Genomic DNA, 16,913 nt, shown 5'->3' with positions numbered 1-16,913 from the left:
AGAGGTTTGTGCAGACAAAAGGCAGAATATGGTTCTTTCCATGGACAGCAAATGTTTCAACATTGCCTTGGACCGGTCAGTAAAATGTGTGCCCACTTACGTATGCGTTTATTAGTTCCACAACGGCTTAAGGCACCCTCCTGGGCACCTTGGGGGTACAGCTGCTGCAAGGCTGCAAGGAGGTCCCAAAGGGCGTGCACGTGATCAGGACAGAGGCTGGAGGTGTGACATCTGTTTTAACGTTTGAAGGAGGCTTGGGGAGGGTTTGATATTCAATCAGTAAATACTAGGCCTACGGTATATATCAGCTCCTGCTTTAGGTGTTGGAGAGAGAGACAGACAGACACGTATTCTTGTGTCTGTATGCTCCTGTATACAGTTGAGCCTTGAACAACTCGGGGGTTTGGGGCGCTGACCTTCTGTACAGTCGAAAATCTGAGCATGAGTTATAGTTGGTCCTCCATACGTCCATGGTTCCTCTGTATCCACAGTCCTGTATCTGCAGGTTCAACCAGCCTCGACTGTGTGGTACCATAACATTTGCTGTTGGAAAAAAATCCTTGTGTAAGTGGACCCGCGCAGTTCAAATCCGTGCTGTTCAAGGGTCAGCTGTACATACGAAAACAGTCTTTCAGAGGTTCATAGTCCCGGGGGCTAGAAGGATCTAATGGTAAATAGCCAAGTGATGTGGTGTTACTAGCCTGGTGAGAGTGTTTGACTCTACCTGGAGGGATCAGGGAAGGCCTCAGGAAGAGGTTACGTTTGGGTTGAGTTTTGAGGATGGAGTAGGATTTAGCTGGGAGGAGAGAGTAGCAACCGGCATTCCAGGCCGGGGAGTGACTTGTCCACTGGCACGAAGTTGGGAAAGAGCAAAGTACATGGGTGTGACCGCAGCTGTTGGCCTGGGGGGGCGGTGTGTGTGGTGGGGAGAGGTGGACCCAGGGCTGGGAGGGGGCGGGGGGAGGGCCCTGACCAGCCATCCCCAGCGGCTCCGTTTCAGATGTAATTGATGGGGAATCGCTGACAAATGGTACAAAGAAAAGCGGCAGAGGCGCTTTGCGTTTTAGAATGGTCTCCACTACGATGCAGGTAGTCCAGTGAAGAAGGCGAGCCCAGCGGGAGAAGGATGGCCACGGAGAGGAGAATGTGGCCGGAGGAGAGGCAGGTCTTAACCACCGGTGGGCTGTGGCCAGTGAGGGTGAGGGGGAAACAAGGGTGGGTGACCGGGAATCACGGCGACTTTAACCAAGGTGGGAGAGCAAGGCTGTTGGCGGAGGAGGGTGATTCTGGTTTTCGGCTCGCCCTGTGGTGACCCTGAGCATCCGGGCCTGCTGGACTGTGTCACGTGGAGACTGGAGTCCTGGGGACGCCCAGACCTGGGGGAAACCACAGAGGGAGGAAGAGGGTCAGGAAAGGGCAGATGAGGGAAGAATGGTCAGAAACAAGGTACAAGAGGGAGTAGTTATGTGGAAGCAAGGAGGTTTTCCCCCTCCAAGTTTGAGTTTTGAAAATTTTTGAATCTACAGAAAACTTCAAGGATTAATGTAATGAATACTTGTTTATCGTTTACCTGAAATCACCAGTTAACATTTTGTTATATTTGCGTTAATCCGTTGCTACCTCAGCCCTTTTGACGGAAGCAAGGGAGGTAGCCACGGAGAAACTTGGGTGAAGAGCTCTGAGGACAGAGACAGCCTGTGCAAAGGTCCTGAGGTGGAAGGGCTTTTGGCCTTTGTCGTTTGACAATAAGCAAGTGGTCAAAACGGTTGGAGTGGAAGGCCTCATTTTTTTTTTTTTTTTTGGTAGGATAGTGCTGTTTATTAAAAATATATTCAGGGAGAAGGAAGCCAGTGCATTTATGCAATTTTACATGCACATCTGTAGTTTGAGGCCAGGGTGGGGCTGGGGGAGGATTGTAGGAGATGAGGTTAGGGAGGTGGCCAGAGTCCCTGTCATTTGAGGCCTTGTAGGCCATGCTGAGGACTTCTGATTTTACCGTGAATGAAATGAGAAAGTACTAGAGGTTTTGAATGGAGATGTGACGTGGTCTGATTTACATGTTTAAAGGATCTCTTGGCCTGTGTAGCACACAGACTGGGGCGGAGGGCAGACCTGGGAATCAGGGGTCAGTTATCGAGGCTGTGGCAGCGGTCCAGGCAGGTCTCCTGGTGCGTGGAGAGGGCCTCAGAGGCCATTTCCTGTCTGTTGAAGGTGGAGCCAAGAGGACTCGCGTGGTGGATTGAAAGTGTTAGGTGAGACAAAGTGGAGAGTCGGGGTGACTCCGCGTACTTGGCTTCTGCTGCTGGCGGAGTGACAGTTTATGGGGCTGGGGTTTGGTAGAGAAACCAAGAGTTTGGTTTGGAATTCATTCAGTGTGAGATGCCTGTTGGGGCGTGCGGGTTGCCGTGTCAGGTAGACAGTCGCATAGGGAAGCGTGGCGCTCCGGGGAGGGGTCTGGGCTCCAGGAGGGACCTTGGGAGCCATCAGCCGTGGGTGGGCGGTATTTAGAGCAGTGGCACCCCCGGAGCGAGGAAGCGTAGATCTGAGATCCGAACGTGAAGGCCCGGAGCACCTCAGGAGATGTAGCGGAGAGGTTGTCGGGGAGCCGGCCCAGGAAGAGCGTGTGACGTGGGAGCGGGGAGGTTCGTGTCAGCTCCTGCGGACGGGCCAGGAGCAGCGAGGGAGGGAGGGGCCTGGGGGTCCGCGAGGAGGAGGGCCGGCCGCTCAGGTGGAGTGTTGAGTGTGAACCCTGTCTACCGGGAGGAAGGCAGCAAACGCTCACCCTCTGGAGGATTCTGTCCTAAAGGGAAGCAGAGAAGGGTGACGAGCTGGGGGAGGACGTGGGCTCCGGAAGGGCTCCGTTGGTCGCTGAGAATCTGAGCGAGGGGTGGAGGGGGTCGGAGGTGGAGAGAAGTGAGGTGCGTTTGGAGGCTGTCACCATTTAAATCTTTCCCGAGGCCGACTTCTGTAAATGACCGTTCTTCAAGCGTGACGCTTCCAGGCTGTCCCGTTGGCAGCCCGCGAAGGGCTGCCTCGCTGGTGCTTCCTGGCCCCCGGGTGATGGGCATCTGTGCTGCTGCGGCCCACACTGAGCTGTGTCGTGAGGAATTTGGGGTCCCCAAGAACTCCCCGTGCCTGCCTGCCTGCCTGAAGTCAACCGTGCCTCCCTCCAGAAGTCTCAGCACACCTTTCAGGGCTGGGAGACGGTCCCTGCGCAGTGGCCCTCGTGTGCGCCTTCTCGGGGTCCCGGGGCTCCTGTGAACGACGCTGCCTCCTGTCCCTCCTGCCCCACCTTTGTCCTGCCCCTTCCCTGTCACCTCCCCGTGGTTCATGTGGTGTGTGGATCCATGACTTCAGGGCTTCACAAACATGAATGAATTTTTATACCTAAGTAGTAGTATTTGGCACGTACTGCGATGTTTAATAAATATTGTGACACATTATATTGAGCAGAGGCTAAACTTACTGGGAGAAAACCTTGTAGAGGTTAGGTATGAAATGAGATTATGAATTATTGCAATGCAGTTATAAAAGTTCTCCTTTTTATAAAGGGGAAAAGTAAATTGTATATTTTAAGATTTCATTTATATTTCTAATTCTGGTGTATCTCATTTAATTTGGGCTTTCTATTGTAGATTTTCAAATCAGTTTTATTTATTTTTTTGTGTTTAAGAAACTTCCTTAATGGTTCCCTCTGAAATTATCTTCACTTCCCATTTCACTTTACAAATGCTCATTTCTTTTTAGACGCGTGGGCCAGTTATTTAAGCAGGGCTGAAGCCAGATCTTAACAGTAGAGAGTGTCCAACTACAGAGTCTTAGAAGCCTTTACAGGTCAGCTCATCCACTTCTTCATCTTTCAGACAGGAAGTTGAGGCATCCTGAGAAGACTGTCTTCACACTTGATGGCTAAAGCCCCCCAGAGAAAATCCCCAAAGCCAAACCTAATAGCGAATCCTCTAGGCCATCCTCCTGTTCTTCCTTCAGCTGACTTATCTCGAAAGAGCTGCTGGCACAAAGAGGAACATGCCCAGGTGAGGAACGTGCTGGCGTGCTTGGTGTGGGTGCAGACCCACTGCAGCCCCGAGAGACCTCGACTGCCTTCAGGCCCCCTGGGCCAAGGACGCTCCGTGGCTGGCCTCATCCCTGTTAGCTGGGTCCTTCCTGGTCGGAGGTAAATCCTTTCTGCATCTTGTTTCCTGTTTGCCAGCTCTTCCTGGGGATCAGGATGGTAACAGATAGAAACAGTTGTGAGGTTGTTCCCAAGATAATTTCTATTTCTATTTCTGATTTGCTGTAATAGAAGCAAAGGAGAAAACCTTTAGGGTTCCTGAATTAGAGAAGTGTTTAATGTTGGAGTGGATGTTAGATGATTATTAAATTTTGCAACTGGAGAGTTTATCATCCTAATACTTTTGAACAACAATGTTAAACTGCCATGAAAAACCTCCACCCCTTTGTTTGCTGATGTTCATACGTAAATATTGCTCAAACACACCATCTCATTGTGAATAAATACATTCTTATTCATCCCCCTAAATTACATTTGAAAAGGGAATATCAAAATACATATATTTATTATTTTAGGCATAAGTGATATTTTGTCAGAAGTCATCTGAAGTTACACATTCTCAAAAAAGTGATGAATTTTTAAATATAAATAAGTTAAAATAGAAACAGATTACTCAAAACATACATCATTACATAACAGCGTCTTCAAATTGTTCAAGTAGTTTCAGATAGACACAGGTATCTGAGGACTATGAAGAAGGCTGCTTGAATGGACGCTGACATTAGGCGCGGGGTAAGTCACGCAGCGGTTTAAACTAAAACAGCTTAGTTCAGAGGGCACTGCTGTTTTATCACCATATTTAAAAATCTGTTCCTCTTTTACTCCCTCAAACTGAGCTCGGGGATATAATGGATCCCATTATAGGTAAAAGGTCTGTGACTCCGCCATCAAGCTACTCAAACTCTTGGCTGTTTTAATTGCCACCATTAAAGCTTTAGTACTTTTATCTCATAAAAATAGATATCACTGATGTAAAATGTGTGCCTGTCGAAGATACATTGGCACTTCTGCCCTGATGGTTAGCTAATCATCCTTTCGTGTTTGAAGTTAGGTTTTAGGCAGAGGGGAACTTGACATAGATCACAGATTTGTTCGGATTTAGTCACTTAATTAAGAAAAGAATTCATGGAGTAATAAGGGTAATATCCAGCTAGAATATCGTCTGAAAAGAAACTTGTTTTGGTTTGTATTTCAACTACATTTAATTGATGGAAGGACGGTGGATTTTTACCAAGCTCGTTCTTGAACCCCAGAGAATAACGATCTTTCTCTGATTCTAATGCTGCAACTTCAGCAATTCAAGGGAAATACACGAGTCACTCTTTCCTCCCTGTTAGGCACATCTGTGTAAACTTAAATGTGGTAATTGGCGGTGTTTCTCTGCCTATCTACTGCAAAGGGGAAAATATCAAGGTGGGAAGGAAACTCCAAGAACACAGTGGGAGCTGAATGTTAAAATGTGAAAAGCAACTTTGTTCTGGGCTTTTCCTCCAGTATGTGCCCCAGTCATTGTCATTCATTATTCATATCACCGTGCACAAACACGATAAAATGTCTCCGGAAGAGATCTGAAATGAGTGCATCGCAAGGAAGTTTCACCTCCTCACTGCTCTGTACACACTTTTTTCTCCGTAGTACAAATAATAGCAAGTAATTGCGGGGGGGGGGCAGTTCATTAAGTGTTCTTTTCTGCAGTTGTAATTGTGGAATTGTATTCGGTTGAGAGAAAAGAAATCTGACTGTTAAAGGGTCTCAAATCTGAACCAGTTCTAAAACTAAAACCTACCCACACAAAGCATTTGTGAGCTGATATACATAACCAGGCTTCTATTCTTGCCCAGCTGTGTAGATTCAATTATAATAATTTTCTCAGTTGCGTAACATTGCTGTTTGTTTATTGCTGCGTTATTAGTCAGTGAATGAACCTCCCTCTTTTTGACCCCTCAGCAGTGTTTATAAAATACTTAATTGCTTTGGTATCTTCTGTTTCATGTGTAATTCCAGCTGGAAGGAGTCATGGGGACACAATCCCCTTTAAGTGTTAAACTGACTGTTTCTAAGGTGCAATAAATTTTCTGTTAAAATACACATCAGGGGCCTTTGATGTTGTTTGTAGTGCAGTTTCTTTTCCTTTTCTTCTTCGTCCCTTCCTTCCTTCCTCCCTTCCTTCCTTCCTTCCTTCCTTTCTTTCTTTTTTACTGGAAGGAAGCGATTTTCTTTTAAAATCTTCTGCCTGTGATGGTTTCAGTGCTAGTTAACTGTCTCACAGTGTCAGGCTTCAGCCTGCCTGTAACAGCTACACCCTTTATGTCATCCGGGTTCTTCCTGTCGGAGAGGGTCCCACCTCTGTCCAGCTGTTACCTTGCACCCAGCTCTCGGTGTCATCACGTCTTCCTCCTCTTTGAAGACACTGCGGCAGGAATGGGTGAGCCGTGTAACAGCTAAGACGTGGGCTCTGCAGACAGGTGGCCTGGGTTGAATCCTGACTCTTACAACCAGCTTTCTGTGACGTCGGACAAATGCGTAACCTCTTTGTGAGCCTGGAACAGTGCCTGGCACAGAAGGGCTCAGTGTGGCCCTCAGCAGAGCAGCATGGCAAAGGGATAAGGAAGTCCTGCTGTGCTGTCTGTCCTCCTGCGGACAGAGACATGTCTAGCATGGAAGGGGGATCCTGGATGGAAAAAAAAGACTGAAAAAAATTCCTTTTTGAGTGGCAGAGGATTTTAAGGTATGCATTGTTTATTGCTGCATAACGAATTGCCACAGATTTCGTGGCTTAAAACAATATTGCCTTCTTATCCCTCACATCCCGGAGTCAGGATTTGAGCGCAGCTGAGCTGGATCCTCCAGCCTGGGGTCTCTCCAGGCTACAGGCAGGTGTCGGGACTGCATTCACATCTGGAGCCTTGGCTGGGCAACTATCGGCTTCCGGGTCCCCTGAGGCTGTGGGCAGAATTCATCCCCGGCGGCTGTGAGACTCGGGGCCTCAGCTTGCGCTGGCTGTTGCCTGGGGCTGCCCTTGACCCCTGGAGGCTGCCCTTGGCTCCTGACCATGGGGGCTTCCTCTTAGCAGGCAACAGGGAGTGTCTGGCCCTCAAGGGGGGCCCACACCCTCTTCACAAGCCCCCTGATTAAGTCACGCCCACCCACGGTAATCTCCCCTTTGAATAACTCAGAACCAACTGACTTGGGCCCTTTAATCACACCTGCGAGACCCTCTCAGCTTTGCCACGTTCCACTGGCTTGCAGCACAGGTGCCTCCACGGCCAGGATGCGGAGGTCATGGGGTCACCTTAGAATTCGGCCTCCTACAAGATGTGAATGAGTTTTTTTTTATAGGACCAAAGTAGTCCATCATTAAGCATTTATTGCCAACTAGATTTGCTATACTCAAAGGCTCTGAATCCTGGAGAACTTGCCGAGTGTAAATTAGCTTTATCGCCAAGCTCTTTATAAATGGATTTTCTTTTCCCCTGAAAGATTGTTCTATTCCCATTTCTACACAGACCCTTGGGATTGTTCAATGTTAGGTAAAAAGGCACATTTTCCTTTCAGTCTATTGAGGTTTGACTTTTTAAATTCATAGGAATAGCATCGTAAGTTACCTTTATTTTTATTTATTTATTTTTTTTAACATCTTTATTGGAGTGTAATTGCTTTACAATGGTGTGTTAGTTTCTGCTTTATAATAAGTTACCTTTAACATTGACCTTTTTTAGACCAGTGCAAACTTGGAATAAATTGCTTCTCCAGAGCCAAACCCCATACAGTTCACCTTTCTGACTTGAGGATCAAACTTACAATTTAGGTACACCAGTGATAGCTAAAAACAATGGAAGTGTACGGTTAAAAAAAAAAAAAAAAAGATTGAATTGAACTAAATGATTTTTAGTATGTAAATTTGGTCTTTGTCCTTAGTGCCTTGAATAGGATCTATTTATGTAAAACATGTCGACCATCCCAGAAGCCCTGCTGTCTTGTGTTTTGCGGAGTTTTATCCCTGGTAAGCTGGGTGGCTTCACCTCTGGGTATCTGCTGCCAAAGTCCAGCCTCCAGACACTCCTTTGAGAACAGTATGGACCTTAGAGATAACTTGAAATAAGGAAGAGAAATGCCCGCGAACTGGGATTGGTTCTCTAGACCCTCATTCCCTGCTATTTGTGGAGTGGAGCCTATTACGGGTAGGGCACCATATGCACCGTGGTGAAGGAAGAAAAAATGAGAGACGGGAGGGACAATACAGTTGACTTTGCTAAGGACCCTGAGCACATACATTATCTCTTCTGTTTTTACTTCTAGCAGGCAGTGTCTGGTAAAAGACACCACTTGATGATTTACCGCCTTTAGGAACCAAGACATTCAGAGCAAGAGGGTGAAAGTATGGCTGTGTCTCAGATTCCCCTAGTGGGCTCAGAGTTTGGTTTGCTTAGTGTAAGCCAGAGGCACCATGATGCCACAGTTGCAGACCCTGTTTCTTCTTGGGGGGCTGCTGTTGGAGGAGAATGGGTGTCATCTTTATGGGTGGGTGGTCCTGCTGCCTGCAGGGCCTGCTCCCCTGTGTGTGGTCCAGGAGGCCTAGGAAGTTACTCAGCGTTCCAGCGAGTGGCTTTGAATTGTGTCGAGTTTGTGCTGGTTTTTGTTTCTCCACTGCCCAGAGGAGTGATGCTCTTCTCGGCCCCTCTGCGGTTTGCCTTCCTCCTATTAAAAGTACTGTGGGATGGGAGATTCTCAAGATCAGGGGCGTGGTCTGATGACCCGCATACACTTTTTGGAAAACTAACACATGTTAAAACAACATTCAACTCTTGTCCAAACAATTAAGCTAGTTTTCCCAGGCCCTTGTGGAGAAACATCAAGAAAACAAAAAACAAACTTCAGAACTTTAATGTCACTTCAATTCTATGCCCTTGGTGTGTGTGTGTGTGTGTGTGTGTGTGTGTGTGTCAGACAAACGTTATTTCACTGCATGGTTTTTAAATGCAAGCCTGTTACTTGGCCTGGTGCTTTTTCTGAGAAGTAGAATTGACCTGTTACCCAACTGGCATGGTGGCCACAGAGCCGCACCCTTGGGCCAGCACCTCCTGAGCCTGGTGGTACAGACACAGTGGGCGGCGGCGAGAGTGAGGAACGGCGGCCAGAAGCCCTCTTCTCCTCCACTGAGAGGGAGTCCGCGCCGCTTAGAGCTTCTCGGACGCTTAGGAAGGAGGTTTGCATTGCTGGAGCCGCGCCGCTGGGCTGTTCTGGTCCAGCTGACCTTAGAAACACCACAGCATAGTGTGTCACACGTTGCAGAGGCCATGGGACCCTTCCTGTGGCGTAGTTCCACCCTGAAGACTGGAAGGTGGTCAGTATTCAATATGTGATGGGAAGCTATTTAACATTAAATTTAACACGACCACTTGGTTCAGTATTCTCGTTGTTTTGGACTCTAGTGATTCAAAATGCATTTATAGTGTAGATGCTGTCACAGTGGCTCACGTTAATTTGTAGCTGTTAAAGATTCTGTGCATATGGCGGATGTATTCTAAGGACAGAATGTAAGCAGAAAACCAAAGGTTCAAAAATGCCTTCAGATGATTTTTAGATGAGATACTTCACAGTAATTAAAAATTTTTTTTTCAATTCTAAAATGTAATGATTCTTCTGAGGGAAACACTAAGATAAGTTATTATATTTCAAAATTCATTTTATTTAACTTAGTAATTATCTTCACTGCATATATATTATAATGGAAATTGTACAAGTCAGAAGATTATATGATTATCCTAATATTCCTGTTTTATTCCTACATCTGAGCATAATTGAGTAAGCTGTTTCAGTGCATTTATATAAAATTGTATTTATTCGTAGAGTCATATAGTCTCTTTTGAAACATTTGATAAGCACTGCTTTGAGACTGGCGCGTGCTGTCTCTCTTGTTCTCGCTCACACTCTCACATCCCTGCCACAGAGGTGATGGATTAACTGTATCAGTATAATCCAGAGTGTATTTTGAAGGGCATTTTTATTCAAGATATTCTTGGGAAAAGAATATCTTTTTCCTGTATGGCACACTGTGTCCTCTTCCCCCTCAGAGTGTAGTAAGGGCTTGGAGAGTTTTACAGTAAAGAAAAATGCTTAACTTTGTTTAACCCAGAATTCTCAAAACTCCCATGACCTGAGTCTTCTTTTCTTGGAACACCTCTTAAAATCCTAAACTTAGAAAATGTTGTTCTGTACTTTCTGCCTTCTCAAGTCATATGACCAACAAGCGTGATGTTGTTCATCTTTGTGTTTGTGTCCATAAAGGTATTCACTCAATATTTTTTTTTCCGGGAAATTGTCTTTAAAAATGAGCTGAATAAAACTTAACTGATATATGAAAGGCTTGAACTTGAGGCCCTGACTCTGATACCAAATTTAGTCAAGCAGAAAATATTCTAATCCTTGATTCTTAAGATTATTTCTGTACGTATTATTTTGTATCAAAGAATCAAGGTTAAAAATTATTTCAGTTGACCATTCAAACTAATATCTGTTCATCTTGATCTCCTCCCCACAAAGAAGGTTTTAAAAGCTGATTGTGACGCATTTTTGTGCCTTCTGTCACCCCATCCTGGACGTGGTTTGTTGCTTGGGCTGGTCCATTGAGGAAGGAGCCCCTGGCCAGCATGTGTCTCCCCTTCAGTCCCAGCCTGGCTGCCTTTTTTCCAAGAACCCTCCTTGGCAGCAGCCTGGGTTAGGTGCTCTGTTCTCCCCTGGCAGGTACCAGGGCTGCTTGGTTTACTGTTACGTCCTCAACTGTTTGTTGGATGAATAAATGAATTGGACACCAAGTATTACTGAGTGCTCTTCTTTTTATCAGTGTCATTGACAAGAAGAAGATGTGAAAATCTCAGTGGGACTTACTGAACATTTGCTAAATGCTCTTTTGAACCCTGGTACACTCCTTTGGCTGGAGATTGAGCTTCAGGGTTCATATTGGAATGCCTTTTGAGAACAGTGCAGAGGGATTGAGAACCTGTGGGATACTGGAAAAGTAAATAGAAGTGAAGAAGGCCGGTAGTAGGAATGTGTCTCCAAAGTGATTTTTAAAAACCCCCCCAAAACTGAATTGTACTTTTCAGTCTTAAATGACTACTTAATATTTGTATTTTTACAAGCCACTTAAATCCTAGTATAGCGTTTTAAGCTTGTACTTGTTGCCTCGTGGGTCTTAGTTGCCCTGCCGCTTCTCCCCCAGAATCTGCGTTTCTCTGAGCTCGCAAGTGCCTGTCTCCCTTCAGCCTGATTTGTGGGGCGGGGCGTGTCTCCTGGAAGTGCCATGTTACTCTCATCCAGTTGGTAGTATCTTTTCCTTATTATAAAGTAGTGCTTTGATTTTAGATGTGTTCGTGTCACCCAGTAAGTAGAACGTTTGCCCAGAGACGTCCCATATTACAGAATGGTGTTGGTTTGCAGGGATTGTCCATACTGGAGACATGGCACACTATTTGCTCATTCATGGTGCTTGACCTTGAAAGCAGGTTGAGGCTTCAAGACTATAATTAAGACAAAATATGGTTAAATAAGATAGCCTTTAAAGTCAGAAAATGCTGGTTAATGTTGGAGGGAAAACACAGTGGAGATGGATGAAAAGTGTCTTCTTACACATTGTTTTTGTGTTGTTCCGACGAAGGCCCCTGAGCGTTTTGGGTCATGTTTGCTTAAAGGTAATGGAGGGGTTGGCCTCGCCTCCCCGGCCCCTCTCCTTCGGTTAAATTTACATCCTGTCTACTCTGCTGTTCTATATGAGGCAACTTGTTTATGTGTTTGTCTAATTTATATGTTAACGAAAAGTGAAGTTAAGGCTAAAAACGACTCTCTTTAGTTTATGGTAATCTTTTGGACAACACACACCTTGAATCGTTTTAATTTATTGTTCAACTATCCGTCATTCTGTTTCAGTTTCAAAAGTCCACGCACAGTCCTTATATATTCCATAATGCTCCAAAAGGCATATGGAATTATGATAGCAAATATGTCAAGCAGGAAGTCCTAAAGGGTGTATTTAAAAATACCTTTGGTTATCTAACATTCTCTGCCTTTGCCCTCGTAAATGAGAGGTTTGAGGAATGCCCTATATGGTGATATCAGATGTTAATGGCATTGATTACCTGTCAGGCAGTGGGAATTGATGGGAAAATGTCCGCTGTAAAATTAAATAGCATTAGAGAAGACTGTACCATGCGCGGGGGGTTGGGAGGGGAACGGCGGGCCTGGGAGACTTTGTCAGGGTATTACTGTGAGCTCCAGGTTTTTTCCCCACATGATTAAGGCAGGCCATCTGTTCTTTGTTAAATGTTTACAAAAACAGCTTTTCTCTAAAAGATTTAAGGAGATGTGGGCCTGGTAAACACTATAATATTTCCGAGCACCTTTCCACCCTATTTCAAACAGTACCAAAACATAATTCTGCCGCATATCAAACAGGACTAATATCTTTTTTGTATTTGGTCTTTACATTTTTTTCCTTCTTATGGAAGATTAAATTTTTAAGGGATACTAATTTATGGCTTCATGTATTACTGAAAGGAGCATCCAAAATGATTTGTATGCTCAAGTGCAGATAAATTTTCAGTCGTCTGGTATCATGTGTTACACGCTTTTTCTGATTCACAAACGTGGACCAGGTATCTCTCATCAGAAGCTGGCATTTGGTTACCGGAGTTAATGCCATGCAGATTAAAGAAAGGTACACATACAGAAAAATGGTACAGATGAACCGGTTTGCAGGGCAGAAATAGAGACACAGATGTAGAGAACAAACGTATGGACACCAAGGGGGGAAAGTAGGGGGGCGGTGGTGGTGGGATGAATTGGGAGATTGGGATTGACATGTATACGCTGATATGTATAAAACAGACAACTAATAAGAACCTGCTGTATAAAAAAATAAATAAAATAAAATTCAAAAAAATAAAAAAAAAAAAGGAAAGGTACACATACCTGGAATTAATTCACCGTTCTAAGCTGTAAGCACTGTTTACTGGTAGACTTTCCTCTTCCCTTCCCTTTCTAGGAAATGTTTTTTCTTCCATTTCCTGAGAAATAGCTTGTCCCAAATAAGTTTGATCTCTGTGTCTCTTATGAAGAGATTTGGCTTTTTCCTTTTTACTTACATTAGGAAATAATATGTAACAATTAATTCTACTTCAGCAACTTAGGTATAGTAAAACCGTTAAATCAGATCCCATTAATTCTCAGCAAATGATCATTTGGAGAGCTCCTTGGCTGATGTTTGTTGAGCGTGTTCGTGAGGGAAGAACCGGGGGCAGGTGCGTGGCTTTTCTCGGGGTCTGGTCGGTTGTGTCGTCTCCGGAAGGACACTGCATCTGTGCGTTCATTCTCACTCTTCTGCCCTGGCTTCTCTGTCCTCCTGTCTGTCCTTACTCTCCTTCAGCGCCTTTCTCTCTCAGCTCTGACCAAGAAAGGGCAATGTGTATTTTAAGATTTTCTCATACCGTAGGATTTTGGAAGAGACTTTGGAAATCATCTAAACCAAACGCTTCATTTTGCAGATGGAGAAGAAGTGAAATGATTCTCCCCAGATTATAAAGCTCACGGCAGGGCCCGGACTAGAATTTTCTCTCTCACCTCACGGTTCTGGGTTCATTCTTTTACACTAGTGCAGATGGAGAACTGAATGTAGGTTTCTTCAGTAACCATAGTAGGTTTTATTGGGAACAGGAAAACCAGTTTCTATTCTGGCAGTGATTTCTTTTTTTAAATGTTTCTTTGGGTCACTGAACACTTTGGAAATAAAGTGAAGCCTGCGGCACCTTTCCTAGGAGGATGCCTGTGTGTGAGGTTTTAGGAGCCGGACAGAGTCAGAAGAGCACTGGATTTAGGAAACCTGGATTCAGATGTCAACTCTGTCCCCTACGGTGTGGTCTTGGGTAGCCACATGGCCTCCTCAAATCTTACTTCTTTTCTGAAAAATGGGGGTAAATTATCACATTTTGGTGTTAGGTTCAGGTGCACAAACTCCTGAAAGCACCTTGCTTAGTGTATAACATGAAATAGATGCTCAGTAGATGTGAGTTGTATTGGAATCTGATTTGTAGCCCTTTGTGGGTGGCGAGTAGCAGCTCCTGGGCTCCTCGGCAGACCTGGACCTGGGCTTTCCTGTGGCTCCTCTTTTGGGGGTCATGTGTGAGGGGTGCAGATCTCACTTCTGTCACTTGCATCTGTAACTCCTTGGGTGCGTTCTTCATCTTAGCAAGCCTGTGTCTACATGGAGCTTTCTGGGCTGGCATGGGGATCGAATGGTGTCCGGGCGTAAAGTGCTTACTTAGCACATGCCCAGCACATGGTAAGACTGTTTAGTACACGCTTGTGGCTGTTATTGCTGTTGCTGTTTATGTTACAGTTACTATTTAGTGTCTGGAGAAGCATAGGAAAAAGGCAGAAAATGAGTGACATTTGCAGATATAACATTTTCAAGTATTGCGTTGAAATGTAAAGGCTCATTAGATGTCATAGTTTACAATGGAGACAGATGGTCCCCTACCCCTGCCCTGATTTGTATCATGACCACTCAACCTCCCATCCCAGGTGTTGGTATTCTCCACCATATTTAAGACCATTTCTGGGTATGGTCTTAGTGGATGCTGAAAATCTCCTGCAAGGCATGTCAAATTGACTATTTGGGGGCGCTTTCTCTCTCTCTCTCTCTCTCTCTCTCTCTCTCTCTCTCTCTCTCCTCTCTCTCTCTCAGTGAGATTTGGAAATGTAAAGCTTTAATAACTTAAGAAAAACACTGTCTGCATTTTCTATCAGTCTGAGAAATCTAACCAACCCAAAGTCATTAAGCTTGTATATGTGCTTTTAATTTGACATTTGAATGTCATTTAAATCAGAAATGACCTGTACTGTATAAGATTTATGTGTTTACACTTGGATTTCAAACTTTCATGCTATCTGATTCTTACAATGCTCAGTAGACTTGTTCTTTTTAAAAGTGACTTGATTGTATATCATTAATTGGAGTTCCTGTTCCTGCATGGGGAAAATTCCACTTGAATTCCATCTTTGTGTCTTAGCTTTTGCTGCTGTTTTGTCCTTCACCATTTCCTACATAGGTGCTAAGAATATGGAAAGTGTCTTCAGCTGAATGAGAAATTTTCTTCCACCTGAACAGAAGTTTTTACTGTATTACTAAGTTGCCCTCTTTATTTATTTAAAAGCTTTCCTGTTGAAGAAACCTATTTTTTTTCTGGATGAGAGAAAATGATAGGTTTCACAAATGCATAGTTGGTTAAGTTTGCTACCTTGAGTGTAGTGTAAGTTTCAGAAGTATCAGCCACTAACTTTCAGTTCCTTTCTTCACTACGAAGAATGATAAACTAACTTCAATTCCTATTTGTGTCTCTTAGCATTCTCCATCGGAGCCCTTTCTAGAGAAACCAGTGCCGGATATGACTCAGGTTAGTGGACCGAACGCTCAGCTAGTGAACAGTGATGATTACCTGCTGTCAGTAGAACAGCAGCCTCAGCAAAAGAAGAAGAAAAAGAAAAACAACCACATTGTTGCAGAGGATCCCAGTAAAAGTTTTGGTAAAGATGACTTCCCCGGTGGGGTTGATAACCAAGAACTAAACAGGAACTCACTAGATGGGTCCCAAGAAGAGAAAAAGAAAAAGAAAAGGCCGAAGGCAAAAAAAGATCCCAAGGAACCGAAAGAACCCAAGGAGAAAAAAGAGCCCAAGGAACCCAAGACCCCGAAAGCCCCTAAGATTCCCAAAGAGCCAAAGGAAAAGAAAGCAAAAACTGCCACGCCAAAACCCAAATCCAGCAAAAAGTCAAGGTAGGCTGTGAGCAGAAACAACCACCACCAAACACAGTAGAGACACAAGCACCACAGTTACAGCCTGTGGAATGGGGGCGGGGACACGGGGTGGGCGTGGGACACTCTGACATTTGTCCTCATTGCTCAGCTGCTTTTTCTCATACCCAAACTGAAAAGTTAAGGTGTTTATGCATTCTAAGATTTAGGACTCAATTATTATGAACTGTTGATTTGGTTGGTAGATTTTTTTAGAAACGTAACTGGATAAAAATTGTTTATTATTTTAAAATCACTTTCTTGTATTTTTGTGAAAGTCTGTCATTTAACAAATAGAACCAAGTTACCAGCATAATCATTTGTGAGCTTAGACCACCAACCTCATTTTCAGCGACAGGGCCAAACTGGGTAAGAAGGATTATAGAAGCAAGGCGAGCCACTATATATTTCACTGGGCTTTTCAGTCCTGCTTCCCAGAAGTTGAAACGGGAGAATGAATTCTCTCCACTTGGCAGGCGGAGTAAGCCTTCCAGGGGCAGCGTTGAAATCCTAGTGGGCAACATGGGAGAAATCAAATAGCAGTTACGCATTAGATATGCACTGGAGAATAGCATGAATTTTAGGTCCTAGGAAATAGCCGCCGCCACATCATACTTCCCCTCCGTACTTCCCCACCAACTCTCTGACCCCCCAGGAGGCATATTTATTCAGTAAGAAAAGCTGAGAGGAGAAGACATTGAAGACTAATTTTTTTCATTTGTACCGAACATTTCTTACAACCGTTCTGAACCAGTTCCAAACATCTGAATCTATTTTTCAGAATGTGGCTCATGTTAGAAAATATAGTTTCCAGATGGAAGTATGGTCAGACTTGGTTACTCTGAACCTGTTTGCGGACGCAGGAGAAAACACGCTTCTCCTCTTCCCGCCACGTGCAAATGCCCGCTTGTGCAGGGCGCGTGGCATTCCACCCCGAGACTGACGTGCTCCACGCGGGCTTTGCGAGCTCGCTGGCCTGGCAGCCCTGGGCTTGTG

The 16,913-nt window shown here is 44.7% G+C and overlaps 1 protein-coding gene across 1 annotated transcript in view; it reads left to right on the top strand.

Annotated features, from left to right (window-relative positions):
• The window catches only part of CHD7 (chromodomain helicase DNA binding protein 7), a 118,728-nt gene that overhangs the window by 22,930 nt on the left and 78,885 nt on the right, over window positions 1–16,913 (top strand). The window contains 1 exon segment of the mRNA XM_036829850.1: window positions 15,469–15,899. Within this exon segment, the coding sequence (XP_036685745.1) occupies window positions 15,469–15,899 (431 nt within the window).

This window comes from Balaenoptera musculus, chromosome 17 (assembly GCF_009873245.2).
Source record: "Balaenoptera musculus isolate JJ_BM4_2016_0621 chromosome 17, mBalMus1.pri.v3, whole genome shotgun sequence".
NCBI classification, from domain to species: domain Eukaryota; kingdom Metazoa; phylum Chordata; class Mammalia; order Artiodactyla; family Balaenopteridae; genus Balaenoptera; species Balaenoptera musculus.
This window is presented reverse-complemented; position numbering and strand designations above follow the sequence as displayed.